We start from the raw sequence: 15510 nt of genomic DNA, 5'->3' as shown, positions 1-15510 counted from the left end.
CTGTCCTATGCTTACAAAACAAATCACAACCAAAAGGCTTAACAATGCCTGGCTTACAAAGGGAATACTTAAATCTATTAATAAAAAACATGACCTTGAGAAGAAGAATAGGTTAGGAATTGTCTCCAAAGAATTCTCAAAGAATTACTCATTATTGCTGTCTAAGATAATTAGACGAGCCAAAACTAAATACTACGAAGATAAATTTACCCAAATAAAGAGCAACATTAAACAAACTTGGAGATCAATTTCACAAATATTGGGATCAAAGAAGTCTTTAAATAACAAACCGACTCTCCTGTCTAATAACGATGGTCAGCTTTCAGCCTCTGATTCTGCTATTGAGTTCAATAGGTTCTTCTCTTCCATTGGTTCATCCCTTGCAAATGATATTCCATCTTCCAGTACTGACATTAAGGACTATCTTACAGGTAACTATCCACAGTCTCTGTACCTAAAGCCTATTAATTCCACTGACGTCAATGAGATAATCCTTTCCCTTAAAACCAAGTCTGGTGCCCTTGAGGAGATACCAACTTTAATTTACAAAAAAGCCTCCAGATCTTTAGCCCCTGCTATTGCTTTGCTCTTCAACAAGTCACTTGAACTCCAAACCTTCCCAGATATTCTAAAAAAAGCGAGAGTAACACCTGTCCACAAATGTGGTGATCTCACAGATGTTAACAACTACAGACCTATATCTATCCTGCCAAACTTGTCAAAAATTTTTGAAAAACTAATCTATAAGCAGCTTTACTCATATCTAGCCAAACTCAATATCATTTCAGTGATGGGATCTGATGATCCCATCACTGAAATATAAGAAAAACAGTTAAAGAAACGAAATGAAAAACAAGGAAAAAATAAAAAAATAAACTACACTCACAAAATGAATGGTATGGTAAGCAACACACCTCATTTCCAACACACTATCACACAAAATAATTAAATCAAAATGAAAATAAATCGAAATCTATGTAAAATCGATTTGTCAATGCAATCGGAAACATTGAAATGGAATCGTAACATATTTAGTATAGCGTGTGTTGCTCTTACTTGCAACAGATGTCGCTGTTATTTTTTTTAAATCATGTGTTTCCCTGTCACAGGTGTGCCATCTATACATATACTCATGAAATGAGCAGTATAATAAACAATACAGCTGAATTCCAATGCAGTTACACAAAATAATTAAATAAAAATTTAAATAAATTGAAATCAATGAAAATTCAATTTGTCATTGCAATTGGAATCATTGAAATGGAATCGTAACATATTTAGTATAGCGTGTGTTGCTATTTTGTGCAACAGATGGCACTGTTTTAAAAAAAAAACATGTTTTTACCTGTCCCAGGTGTGGCATCTATACAGCAGGTATTTAAAAACACGTGCGTAATCTAATGGAACGTTGTTTCAAAATTTCAAAGCAATCGGTGAAGAACTTTCTTAGATTACAGCATGTGTTGCTTATGTGTCCAACAGATGGCGCTGTTTTTCAAAAAAAGCATGTTTTTTTTCCTGTCACAGGTGAGGAATGTATATAGTAGGCATATAAAAACATGTGCCTATCGAATGCAATGTTTTATCAAAATTTCATAGCAATTGGTAAAGAGGTTCTGAAGATTCTCCTCACATGAAAAACAGTTTCTTTTTTTTTAGAAGCATGCTTTTTCATGTAACGGATGAGACATCTTTATTGTATGTATAAAAACCCTGTTCGGATACAAATGAAACATTGCGTCAAAATTTCAAAGCAATCGGTGAAGAACTTTCGGAGATTAGAGATTTTGAACAAACAAACATTTACATTTTTCATTTATGTAGTCGTTATTTAGAAAAATATTTTATTTATATAGACTAGCTGTACCCGGCAACGCATTGTTATGGCCGGTTAGGAAATTTTTAACAAACCGAGATTTCCATTTTCATTTATATAAATTATGGTCCATTTTATTATGAACAGGAACAACATATGAATGGAAGAAAACAGAAACTTATATTTAGCAATAGTGTGCCCCAATAACAAAATATTGCTTACGGATTTTCTTCTGAATAAATAACTGATTAACTGGAACTAGAATTAGGGATAACGTATTTCACATTTTCCTGCTGGCAAATGCTCAGTTGTAATATTATTGTATCTTGGAGCCATGCGGTTAGTTGGCAGCATTGGAAAAATTAGTCAAATTTTATTTCAAGGTCATTAATTGCCCTGAAAAGAAATAAGCTTACTCATTCGATACGAAATGAGTTTTGTAATTTAATTTCAAAATTTTATTTTTAATTAATTTTCAATAACTGCTAACGATTTGTTTATGAATTTTCTTCCAACAATTTTAATAATCAAGTCTAGTATATGATGACAATCTTTTGGTTACTCCTACAGACTGCTCGCTGCCATATGTATCTATGAACAACGGTGGGCGGTTAGGCAACAAAATATGTCAGTACATGTCTCTTGCCTTACTCAGAAGTGTGTTTGGCATTCGGGTAAGTTTTAAAGTCTCATGAATGTTTGTTTATCTTCATTTGACATTCAGACATTTACTGCTTTTACCATTGTTGTTCATGAGTGATGAAAAAATTATTTATAAAGATTTGTATTATAAATTTGTTTAAGGAAAAATAGTCTAAGATATTACTTTATGATAAAGAGAGCCTAATTATGGAGTTCCAAAATTGGGGAAGTATCATGATAAATTAACAATTCATACAAGATTAAATTTTAGGATGTAAATCCTATAAAGAAAATCTCAAGCAGAACCATCTACAAATTGTTATCTATCAGTTGAGAAAATATTAAATATAGTTATAAGTAAGAACCTGCCCATCCTCCTGTTTAAATCAAATCAAATCAAATCAAATGTTTATTTATTTAAGGTACATACATACAGGAGATTTTACAAAGAGTGATGGATTTATAGATAGGGCTAGTACATACAATGCCCAAAGCCACTATTACGCAAAGCGTTTCGGGCATGAAAAACTTAAATGACTAAAGCTTAATACTAATTGAGAATAAAATGAGTTGAGAACAAATAAAAAAAGAGATAAAATAGGGGGAACATGGCTGAAAAAGCAGCACAAATACAATTCTGTCGACAAACAGCGGCATTTAAAAAAAAAACATATTGGTTGACAATAGAGGGGTAAGGTAGGTTACAGGGAATTTATTTGGTATAGCTTCGTTTTTATTTTAAACTGGTTGAGAGAGGTACAGTCTTTAACATGGTTGGGAAGGTCATTCCACATTCTGGGTCCCTTGATTTGTAGAGCATTTCTAGTTTGATTAAGTCGTACTCTAGGAATGTCAAAACTGTATTTATTTCTGGTGTGGTGCTCATGGGTTCTGTTACAACCTTCTATGAAGCTTTTGAGGTCAGGATTGGCATTACAGTTCAGCGTTTTATATATGTATAATACACATGAGAGAATGTGCAGTGATTTAATATCTAACATATTCAGAGATTTGAGTAAGGGTACCAAGTGATGTCTGGGGCCAGAGTTGGATATTGTCCTAATAGCAGCTTTGTGTTGAGTAATTAGAGGACATAAATGATTTTGGGTAGTAGAACCCCAAGCACAAATACCATAGTTGAGATATGGATAGATTAGGGAGTAATAGAGAGTCACCAGGGCAGGGCGGGGTACATAATATCTGATCTTAGAAAGAACGCCAACAGTTTTTGAAACTTTTTTTTTTATATATTTAAAATGTGTCCCTGGAAATTCAGCTTGTGGTCAATGAGAATACCAAGGAATTTGCCATCTAATTTGTTACAAATTTGGGTATTGTTTATTTTGAGATTTATGTGATTAGAGGATTTATTGCCAAACAGAATATAGAAAGTTTTGTCAATGTTAAGGGTGAGTTTGTTGGCAGTTAGCCAAAGATGAACTTTATTTAGCTCAGTATTTACTGTGGCATTTAGAGCAAGGGGGTCAGGACTGGAGTAAATGAAGGTTGTGTCGTCAGCAAATAGAATTGGTTTGAGGTGTTGGGAGGCATTTGGAAGGTCATTAATGTAGATGAGAAGGAGGAGAGGGCCAAGTATGCTGCCCTGAGGAACACCAATGTTGATGGGTAGGGTGGGAGAAATTGAATTATTCACAGAAACATACTGGAGCCTGTCAGTATGGTAGGAATTGAGGTATTGCAGGGAGTGTCCTCTGACTCCATAATGATATAATTTAAGAAGAAGGTTTTGGTGGTTGACAGTGTCAAAAGCCTTACGCAGGTCCACAAATAACCAACAGGGAACTCATTTTTATCAAGAGCTGTATGAATCAAGTTAAGCATACTAATAAGTGCATCGTTAGTGCTTTTTTTGGGTCTGAAGCCATATTGGCAAGAGCTAAGTATATTGTGTTTGGCTAGATAAGAGTAAAGCTGCTTGTAGATTAAATTTTCCAAATTTTTTGACACGTTAGGCAGGATTGATATAGGTCTGTAGTTGTTAACATCTGTGAGATCACCACATTTGTGTACAGGGTAACTCTCGCTTTTTTTAGGAAATCTGGAAAGGTTTGGAGTTCAAGTGACTTGTTGAAGAGCAATGCAATAGCAGGGGCTAAAGTTCTTGAGGCTTTTTTGTAAATTAAAGTTGGTATCTCCTCAAGGGCACTAGACTTGGTTTTAAGGGAAAGGATTATCTCATTGATGTCAGTGGAATTAATAGGCTTTAGGTACAGAGACTGTGGATAGTTACCTGTAAGGTAGTCCTTAACATCAGTACTGGAAGATGGAATATCATTTGCAAGGGATGACCCAATGGAAGAGAAGAACCTATTGAACTCAATAGCAGAATCTGAGGCTGAAAGCTGACCATCGTTATTGGACAGGAGTGTTGGTTTGTTATTTAAAATCTTCTTTGATCCCAATATTTGTGAAATTGTGCCCCAAGTTTTTTTATTGTTGCTCTTTATTTGGGTAAGTTTATCTTCGTAGTATTTAGTTTTGACTCGTCTAATTACTTTAGTAGAACTTATAGTAATAATGAGGACCATAGCTCATATACGACGTACAGAGCAATTAGAAAGTAGAAATCAATACTATTGAATTTATTGAATTGATCAAATTCAACTATAGAATTTGGACAAACAGGAAAAGATTTTCTATTTATGTTGCAAAGACAAACTAAACTAACCTAACCTAACCTTCACAGGCCTAATACATGATATATAAGGCCTAATATAGTACATGTGTGCTATACAAAGCCTATATACAAGGCCCTTTCCAGCCCGTTGTTGTCACGAGGGGGCTTAGTGGGCGGCTCTAGGAGTGTAATGCTCTTTGGGACAGCTTGTCCTCAGTCTTTTTGAACCCTTATGCTCCTGCTGCTGTCCTCTCCAAATTTGCTGGTAGCTCTTTCCCCTTCCTCATGTTCCATTTTCTTCCACACCTCTTCTCCTTTTGGATTGACCCCTTCCTGCCGACGTTTTGCCCTTTTGATTGTTCTTTCTGTTGGTCTTCTTCTGTTTTGATGCTGAGTCTTAGGGAAGGCACACTTTCTCACCCAGAAAACTGTGATACCTGACGTTGTCGAGCGAGGGGACACTTATTGTCAAACTTTGCCTTCGTTGCTGAGCCTGATCTCAAGGGACTGACGGTTCTTAAGGTGACGATTGCAGGGAGTATATCCACGATGCAGCCTGGGGGGCGCGGTCTTGTTGGGTGTCCTATCACATGGTTCCTTCCCAATCTAATACTTTCCAGACTTTACAGAACGCAAATGTTTCATACGCTCAAATTCTTTGAGTGTATGGTTAATGTCCTTGTGATGTGGTTCATGGAACGCTATCACCTTCTTTCCCCTTCTCAATTTGGCTTTCGCAAGTGTCGCAGCATGATTCATTTCCTCTTGAACTTGGAGGTCTGTCTTCTTACTGCCTTTGCTGTGAAGACCTCCATTGTTGCTGTCCTTTTTTACCTCGAAAAGGCGTATGACACCCCCTGGAGGTACCATATTCTGTCCCAACTCAGTTATTTTGGTCTTCGTGGTAATCTCCCTCTTTTCATCTCTTGTCATTTCTTTCCAGTGCTGCTTGGTACCGCTCTCTCTGCCTCTTTTCGGCAATATGAAGATATACCCAAAGGTAGTGTTCTGAGCACTACTACACTACTGAGTTAAGATAGTTTTTATCTTAAACTGGTTGGGAGAGGAACAGTCTTTTACAAAATTGGGAAGGTCATTCCACATTTGCTGTCCCTTAATTTGTAAAGCATTACTAGTTTGACTAAGTCGTACTCTTGGAATATCAAATAGGTATTTGTTTCTGGTGTGGTGCTCATGGGATCTGTTACAACCTTCTAGGAAGCTTTTAAGGTTAGGATTGACATTACAGTTCAGCGTTTTATATATATAAAATACACATGAGAGGATGAGCAGTGACTTAATATCTAACTATCTAATAAATATAATATCTAATATCTAATTATTTAAATATCTATATTTAAATTATTAAATTAATTAAATTAATTAAAATTAATAAATTAATTAATAACATAATTAATTAATTACTATTAAATTATTATCTATAATATTAATATCTAATATCTAATAAATAAATTTCAAAATAAACAATACCCAAATTTGTAACAAATTAGATGGCAAATTCCTTGGCATTCTCATTGACTAAAAGCTGAATTTCCAGGGACACATTCTAAATATATCAAAAAAAGTTTCAAAAACTGTGGGCATTCTTTCTGAGATCAGATATTATGTACCACGCCCTGCCCTGGTGACTCTCTATTACTTCCTTATCTATCCATATCTCAACTATGGTATTTGTGCTTGGGGCTCTACTACCCAAAATCATTTACGTCCTCTAATTACTCAACACAAAGCTGCTATTAGGACAATATCCAACTCTGGCCCCAGACATCACTCGGTACCCCTACTCAAATCTCTGAATATGTTAGACATTAAGTCACTGCACATTCTCTCATGTGTATTATACATATATAAAACGCTAAACTGTAATGCCAATCCTGACCTCAAAAGCTTCATAGAAGGTTGTAACAGAACCCATGAGCATCACACCAGAAATAAATACCTATTTGATATTCCTAGAGTACGACTTAATCAAACTAGAAATGCTCTACAAATCAAGGGGCCCAGAATGTGGAATGACCTTCCCAACCATGTTAAAGACTGTACCTCTCTCAACCAGTTTAAGATAAAAACGAAGCTATACCTAATGAATTCCCTGTAACCTACCTTACCCCTCTATTGTCAACCAATGTCTGGTTTCTTTTTTAAAGAGCGATGTTTGTCGACAGAATTGTATTTGTGCTGCTTTTTCAGCTATGTTTTCATTTCTTGTTTTCATTTTACTCTTTATGCTCAATTAGTATTAAGCTTGTCATTTAAGTTTTTCATGCCCGAAACGCTTTGCGTAATAGTGGCTTTAGGCATTGTATGTACTAGCTCTATCTATAAGTCCACCAATATTTGTAAATATTTCTTGTATGTATGTACCTTTCCTAAATAAACATTTATTTATTTATTTATTTATTTTTAACATATTCAGAGGATTTGAGTAATGGTACCGAGCGATGTCTGGGGCCAGATTTGGATAGTCCTAATAGCAGCTTTGTGCTGAGTAATTAGAGGACGTAAATGATTTTGGGTAGTAGAACCTCAAGCACAAATACCATAGTTGAGATAAGGATAGATTAGAGAGTAATAGATTGTCACCAGGGCAGGGCGAGGTAAATAATATCTGATCTTAGAAAGAATGCCAACAGTTTTTGAAACTTTTTTTGATATATTTATTATGTGTCTCTGGAAATTCAGCTTGCGGTCAATGAGAACTCCAAAGAATTTGCCATCAACTTTGTTACAAATTTGGGTATTGTTAATCCTGAGATTTATTTGATTTAAGGATTTATTGCCAAACAAAATATATAAAGTTTTGTCAATATTGAGGGTGAGTTTGTTGGCAGTTAGCCAGTGATAGGCTTTATTTAGCTCACTATTCACTGTGACATTTAGAGCAAGGGGGTCAGAACTGGAGTAAATGAAGGTGGTGTCGTCAGCAAATAGAATTGGTTTGAGATGTTGGGAGGCATTTGGAAGGTCATTAATGTAGATGAGAAAGAGGAGAGGGCTAAGTATGCTGCCCTGGGGAACACCAATGTTGATGGGTAGGGTGGGAGAAATTGAATTATTCACAGAAACATATTGAAGCCTGTCAGTAAGGTAAGACTTAAGGTACTGCAGGGAGTGACCTCTGACACCATAATGTTTTAATTTAAGAAGAAGGTTTAGGTGGTTTACAGTGTCAAAAGCCTTACGCAGGTCCACAAATAACCCAATAGGGAACTCATTTATATCAAGAGCTGCATGTATCAAGTTAATCATACAAATAAGTGCATTGTTAGTGCTTTTTTGGGGTCTGAAGCCATATTGACAAGAGCTAAATATATTTTGTTTGGCTAGATAAAAGTAAAGCTGCTTGTAGATAAGTTTTTCAAATATTTTAGACAAGTTTGGCAGAATTTATATAGGTCTGAAGTTGTTAACATCAGTGGGATCACCAAATTTGTGGACAGGGGTTACTCTCGCTTTTTTTTGGAATATCTGGAAAGGTTTGGAGTTCAAGTGACTTGTTGAAGTGCAATGCAATGGCAGGAGCTAAAAATCTGGAGTTTTTTTTTGTAAATAAGAGTTGGTATCTCGTCAAGGGCACTAAACTTGGTTTTAAGGGAAAGGATTATGTTATTACAACCAAGTCACAACCAAAAGGCTTAACAATCCCTGGCTTACAAAGGGAATACTTAAATCTATTAATAAAAAACATGACCTTGAGAAGAAGTATAGGTTAGGAATTGTCTCCAAAGAATTCTCAAAGAATTACTCATTATTGCTGTCTAAGATAATTAGACGAGCCAAAACTAAATACTACGAAGATAAATTTACCCAAATAAAGAGCAACATTAAACAAACTTGGAGAACAATTTCTCAAATATTGGGATCAAAGAAGTCTTTAAATAACAAACCGACTCTCCTGTCTAATAACGATGGTCAGCTTTCAGCCTCTGATTCTGCTATTGAGTTCAATAGGTTCTTCTCTTCCATTGGTTCATCCCTTGCAAATGATATTCCATCTTCCAGTACAGACATTAATGACTATCTTTCAGGTAACTATCCACAGTCTCTGTACCTAAAGCCTATTAATTCCACTGACGTCAATGAGATAATCCTTTCCCTTAAAACCAAGTCTGGTGCCCTTGAGGAGATACCAACTTTAATTTACAAAAAAAACTCCAGATCTTTAGCCCCTGCTATTGCTTTGCTCTTCAACAAGTCACTTGAACTCCAAACCTTCCCAGATATTCTAAAAAAAGCGAGAGTAACGCCTGTCCACAAATGTGGTAATCTCACAGATGTTAACAACTACAGACCAATATCTATCCTGCCAAACTTGTCAAAAATTTTTGAAAAACTAATCTATAAGCAGCTTTACTCATATCTAGCCAAACTCAATATACTTAGCCCTTGCCAATATGGCTTCAGACCCAAAAAAAGCACTAACGATGCACTTATTAGTATGCTTAACTCGATTCATACAGCTCTTGATAAAAATGAGTTCCCTGTTGGGTTGTTTGTGGACCTGCGTAAAGCTTTTGACACTGTCAACCACCAAAACCTTCTTCTTAAATTACATCATTATGGAGTCAGAGGACACTCCCTACAATACCTCAAATCCTACCTTACTGACAGGCTCCAATATGTTTCTGTGAATAATACAATTTCTCCCACCCTACCCATCAACATTGGTGTTCCCCAGGGCAGCATACTTGGCCCTCTCCTCTTTCTCATCTACATTAATGACCTTCCAAATGCCTCCCAACACCTCAAACCAATTCTATTTGCTGACGACACAACCTTCATTTACTCCAGTCCTGATCCCCTTGCTCTAAATGCCACAGTAAATACTGAGCTAAATAAAGTCCATCTGTGGCTAACTGCCAACAAACTCACCCTTAACATTGACAAAACCTTCTATATTCTGTTTGGCAATAAATCCTCTAATCAAATAAATCTCAAAATAAACAATACCCAAATTTGTAACAAATTAGATGGCAAATTCCTTGGCATTCTCATTGACCACAAGCTTAATTTCCAGGGACACATTCTAAACATATCAAAAAAAGTTTCAAAAACTGTGGGCATTCTTTCTAAGATCAGATATTATGTACCACGCCCTGCCCTGGTGACTCTCTATTACTCCCTTATCTATCCATATCTCAACTATGGTATTTGTGCTTGGGGCTCTACTACCCAAAATCACTTACGTCCTCTAATTACTCAACACAAAGCTGCTATTAGGACAATATCCAATTCTGGCCCCAGACATCACTCGGTACCCCTACTTAAATCTCTGAATATGTTAGACATTAAGTCACTGCACATTCTCTCATGTGTATTATACATATATAAAACGCTAAACTATAATGCCAATCCTGATCTCAAAAGCTTCCTAGAAGGTTGTATCAGAACCCATGAGCATCACACCAGAAATAAATACAGTTTTGATATTCCTAGAGTACGACTTAATCAAACTAGAAATGCTCTACAAATCAAGGGGCCCAGAATGTGGAATGACCTTCCCAACCATGTTAAAGACTGTACCTCTCTCAACCAGTTTAAGTTAAAAGCGAAGCTATACCTAATAAATTCCCTGTAACCTACCTTACCCTTCTATTGTCAACCAATGTCTGTTTTTTTCTTTAAAGAGCGCTGTGTGTCGACATAATTGTATTTGTGCTGCTTTTTCATCTTTGTTTTCATTTCTTGTTTTCATTCTACTCATTATGCTCAATTAGTATTAAGCTTGTCATTTAAGTTTATCATGCCCGAAACGCTTTGCGTAATAGTGGCTTTAGGCATTGTATGTACTAGCTCTACCTATAAGTCAAACAATCCTTGTAAATATTTATTGTATGTATGTACCTTACCTAAATAAAATTGTATTGTATAAAATTGTATTGTATTGTATTAACATCACTTGAATTAGTAGGTGTTAGGTACAGTGACTGTGGATAGTTACCTGTAAGATAGTCCTGAATATTATTACTGGAAGATGGAATATCATTTGCAAGGGATGACCCAATGGAAGAGAAGAACCTATTGAACTCAAAAGCAGTGTCAGAGGCTGAAAGCAGACCATCATTATTTGACAGGAATATTGGTTAGTTATTTAAAATCTTCTTTGATCCCAATATTTGTGAAATTGTGCTCCATGTTTTCTTAATGTTGCCCTTTGTGTGGGTAAATTTATCTTCGTAATATTTAATTTTGGCTCTCCTAATTATTTTAGATGGCAATGATGAGTAATTCTTTGAAAATTCTTCGGAGACGATTCCTAACCTATACATTTTCTCAAGGTCATGTTTTTTATTAATGGATTTAAGTATCCCCTTTGTAAGCCAAGGATTGTTTAGCCTTTTTGTTGTGACTTGTTTTGTTAGCATATGATAGTGGGTGTTATAAAGGCCGTGAATTTTTTGAAGAATAGATTGCACTGCTAGGTTGATGTCCCCTATGTTACCTAATTCAGACTCCCAGTTGACATTAGCAGCAGCAGCTATAAAATTGCCTATGGCAGTTTCATTGTGCAGCCTAAAGCTTATCTCCCTTGTCTCTAGAGGCGGTTTGTTAATGTTAGTTAGGAGAAATGTGGAGTAATGGTCTGTAATGCTAACGATGATTATCCCTGAGATTTTCCTGGTTGCCCTCAATGGTCTTCATTCCTCCCTTCCCTCTGGCATTTTACCCGCTCTTTATGTTGACGATCTTACATTTTGCTGTCAATGTGATGACTCACCTTTCCTCCAACGGCGGCTTCCACTTGCGATTGATGCCTTTTCGTCCTGGCGCCACCAATCATGGCTTCAAGTTCCCCACAGCTAAGACTTGTGCTATGATTATTTCTCGGAAGCAGGTCATTAATCGACCCCTTTGTCGTTTTATGGTAATCGTCTTTTGTATAAGGATTCTGCTAAACTTCTGGGGTTAATCTTTGACACTCGCTTGTCCTGGTCACCCCATATCTCCTACCACCGAGTTGAATGCTCTAAGGCCCTTAACTTACTTGTCCCATACTTCCTGTCGAATTGATAGGCGCACGCTCCTATTTTTTATGTTCCCTTACTCATGCTATCCTGCTTACTCGTTAGCCTCTCTCTCAACTCTTCGTCATCATGTTGCTCGTCTCCAAATTGGGCTACGCCTCAGCTCTGGTACTTTTCGTTTGACCCCTATCCAGAGCGTGTATGTTGAAACCGGCTTCCTATTTCTACAGAATCACCGGGATTGCTACTGTCTTCGATACTGTGCGCAGTCCCAACAACATCCTCACTCTTACTTACGTTATACTTGGACCTTTACACTCATGTGGACCCCTGTTCCCTTTCCCCACCTTCCCTTTTCTGTACGATTGTCTCGCTTGCAAGATTCTCTCTTGGTTCATGTTACCAATGTTTCTCCTCGTGTCGTGCTGACCTTGACCCCATGGACAAGAGGCCTGACAGCTGAGTAGACAGCGCTTTGGATTCGTAGTCAAGGTTCCGGATTCGATCCCTGGTGGAGGCGGAAACAAGTGGGCAGAGTTTCTTTCATCCTTATGCCCCTGTTACCTAGCAGTAAATAGGTACCTAGAAGTTAGACAGCTGCTACAGGCAGCTTCCTGGGGGTGTGTAACAAAAAGGAGGCCTGGTCGAAGACCGGGATGCGGGGACGTTAGTAGTGGATACCGGACCATAGAGCGACTGTTTTGATTTTTTTTAGGAGTCGCTCTATGGCACCTGCGTATTCTCAATTTTTTTTCCACAAGCCAGCCTATGGCCCTTGATTTTTTTTCCATGAAATACGACAGTTACTCTATGGGCCCCCCTGATATTTTTCCGTGACACACAACGGTCCCTCTATTTCCCCTGATTTTTTTCCAGAAACACAATGGACGCTCTATAGCTCCGATTTTTTTCTGTGAAACACAACGGTCGCTCTATGGCCTCTGATTCTTTCTGTGAAACACAACGGTCGGTCAATGGCCCCGGATTTTTTTTCTGTGAAACATAGAGGTCAGTTTATGGCCCCAGGGTTTTTTCATCTTTTTACCTCAGTCGGGTATAGGCCCGGAGGTATTTTCAATTTTTTGCCGGTAAGACTACTAATGGCATAGGGGATGTTTTCATTTTTTGGTTACAATTATCATCCTCGCCCTTCCATCATATATGTAATTTTCCAAAAGGGGGACTAAAAGGCTCCCTCTTGACCCCTGCCGTTTTGCTCAAGTGGATTAAAAGGACGCCTCCCGTCTGGGTCCATTTTCGTTACACCAGTGAGTGATTGCTAACCATCTAGTACGTGAAAAAATTCGTTCAAGGAGGATTAAAAGGTCGGCCCCTGTCTCGTGTGTTTTGCGTTACCCCAGTGAAGCTGCACAGACATGGTCAATGACATCAATCTTCATCTTTCTTGAAAAGTATGTTTTCTGTTATGGTTTATTTATGTCCAATTTTCAATATTTATGTCAAGGGAAGATTTAAAGGCCACCTTCTGTCAAGCCTAATGTACAATAGCACCATCCATTTGAGCTCGCTTTTCTTAATGAGGTATTACCATATTGTTTCCCATGATTTAAGATCATTTTCTAGCTAATTTTTCATACTGAACATAAGAAATAAGTTCAACCCTGTTACCGAACCAGTATTTACCCAGGTCTTTTTCTAAATCTAAACTTATCCAATTTATACCCATTGTTTCGTGTTCTGTCTCGTGTTGGAACTTTTAATTGGGTATTAATATCCCCCTTTCTTATGTACAATCATCCACTCGCACAGCCTCTATCATGTCACCCCCTAATTCTTCGCCTTTGTAGAGAATTCCAGGAGGTCTTTACAGTAGGACAAGGCGAGGTCACTGTGCTAGGAGAAACGAAAGTAAACCAGGCGGCCTTGGAAGTGTTCGAAATTACAAGTGAGGAAGTCAAGAGACACCTACTGGATCTGGATGTTAGAAAGGCTGTTGGTCCAGATGGGATCTCACCATGGGTACTGAAAGAGTGTGCAGAGGAACTCTGCTTGCCACTCGCCATAGTGTATAGTAGGTCACTGGAGATGGGAGACCTACCAGAAATATGGAAGACGGCGAATGTGGTCGAAATATACAAAAAGGGCGACAGGCAAGAGGCACTGAACTACAGGCCAGTGTCCTTGACATGTATACCATGCAAAGTGATGGAGAAGATCGTGAGAAAAAACCTAGTAACAAATCTGGAGAGAAGGGACTTCGTGACAAATCGCCAACATATATTCAGGGAAGGTAAATCTTGCCTGACAGGGTTAATAGAATTCTACGACCGGGTGACAAAGATTAAGCAAGAAAGAGAAGGATTGGCGGACTGCAGTTTCTTGGATTGTCGGAAATCCTTTGACACAGTACCACATAAGAGGCTGGTACATAAGCTGGAGAGACAGGCAGGTGTAGCTGGTAAGATGTTCCAGTGGATAAGGGAGTACCTAAGCAATAGGAAGCAGAGAGTTACGGTGAGGGGTGAGACCTCAGATTAGCGTGAAGTTACCAGTGGAATCCCACAGGGTTCTGTACTCGGTCCTATCTTGTTTCTGATATATGTAAATGATATCCCAGGAGGGTATAGATTCATTTCTCTCACTGTTTGCTGACGATGCCAAAATTATGAGAAGGATTAAGACAGAGGAGGTCTGCTTAAGACTTCAAGAAGACCTGGACAAGCTGATGGAATGGTTGAACAAATGGTTGTTAGAGTTTAATCCAAGCAAATGTAATGTAATGAAGATAGGCGTAGAGAGCAGGAGGCCAGATACTAGGTATCATCTGGGAGATAAAATTCTTCATGAGTCAGAGAAAAAGACTTGGGGTTGACATCACGCCAGACTTGTCCCCTGCAGCCCATATCAAGAGGATAACATCAGTGGCATATGCCAGGCTTGCCAACATAAGAACGGCATTCAGAAACTTATTTATGTAAGGAATCATTCAGAACTTTGTATACCACATATGTCAGGCCAATCCTGGAGTATGCAGCCCCACCATGGAGTCCATATATAGTCAAGGATAAGACCAGACTGGAATAGGTTCAAAGGTTTGCCACCAGACTAGTACCCGAGCTGAGAGGTATGAGCTACGAGGAGAGGCTACGGGAATTAAACCTCACTTCACTGGAGGACAGAAGAGTTAGGGGGGACATGATCACCACATTCAAGATTCTCAAGTGAATTGATAGGGTACATAAATACAGGCTATTTAACACAAGGGGCACACACACTAGGGGACACAGGTGGAAACTGAGTGCCCAAATGAGCCACAGAGAACAGAGATATTAGGAAGAACGTTTTTAGTGTCAGAGTGGTTGACAAATGGAATGCATTAGGAAGTGATGTGGTTAAGGCTGACTCCATACACAGTTTCAAGTGTAGATATGATAGAGCCCAATAGGCTCAGGAACCTGTACACCTGT

The 15510-nt window shown here is 37.9% G+C and overlaps 1 protein-coding gene across 8 annotated transcripts in view; it reads left to right on the top strand.

The window, feature by feature from the left end:
* LOC123769133 (galactoside alpha-(1,2)-fucosyltransferase 1) overlaps positions 1–15510 on the top strand; it is a 263820-nt gene that overhangs the window by 130932 nt on the left and 117378 nt on the right. For all 8 annotated transcript variants that reach the window (XM_069309807.1, XM_069309808.1, XM_069309806.1 and 5 more), the window contains one exon: positions 2387–2490. In XM_069309807.1, the coding sequence (XP_069165908.1) occupies positions 2387–2490 (104 nt within the window). The remainder of the gene's footprint in view (positions 1–2386; positions 2491–15510) is intronic.

The sequence above is a fragment of the Procambarus clarkii genome, chromosome 66 (genome assembly GCF_040958095.1).
Source record: "Procambarus clarkii isolate CNS0578487 chromosome 66, FALCON_Pclarkii_2.0, whole genome shotgun sequence".
NCBI lineage: Eukaryota > Metazoa > Arthropoda > Malacostraca > Decapoda > Cambaridae > Procambarus > Procambarus clarkii.
This window is presented reverse-complemented; position numbering and strand designations above follow the sequence as displayed.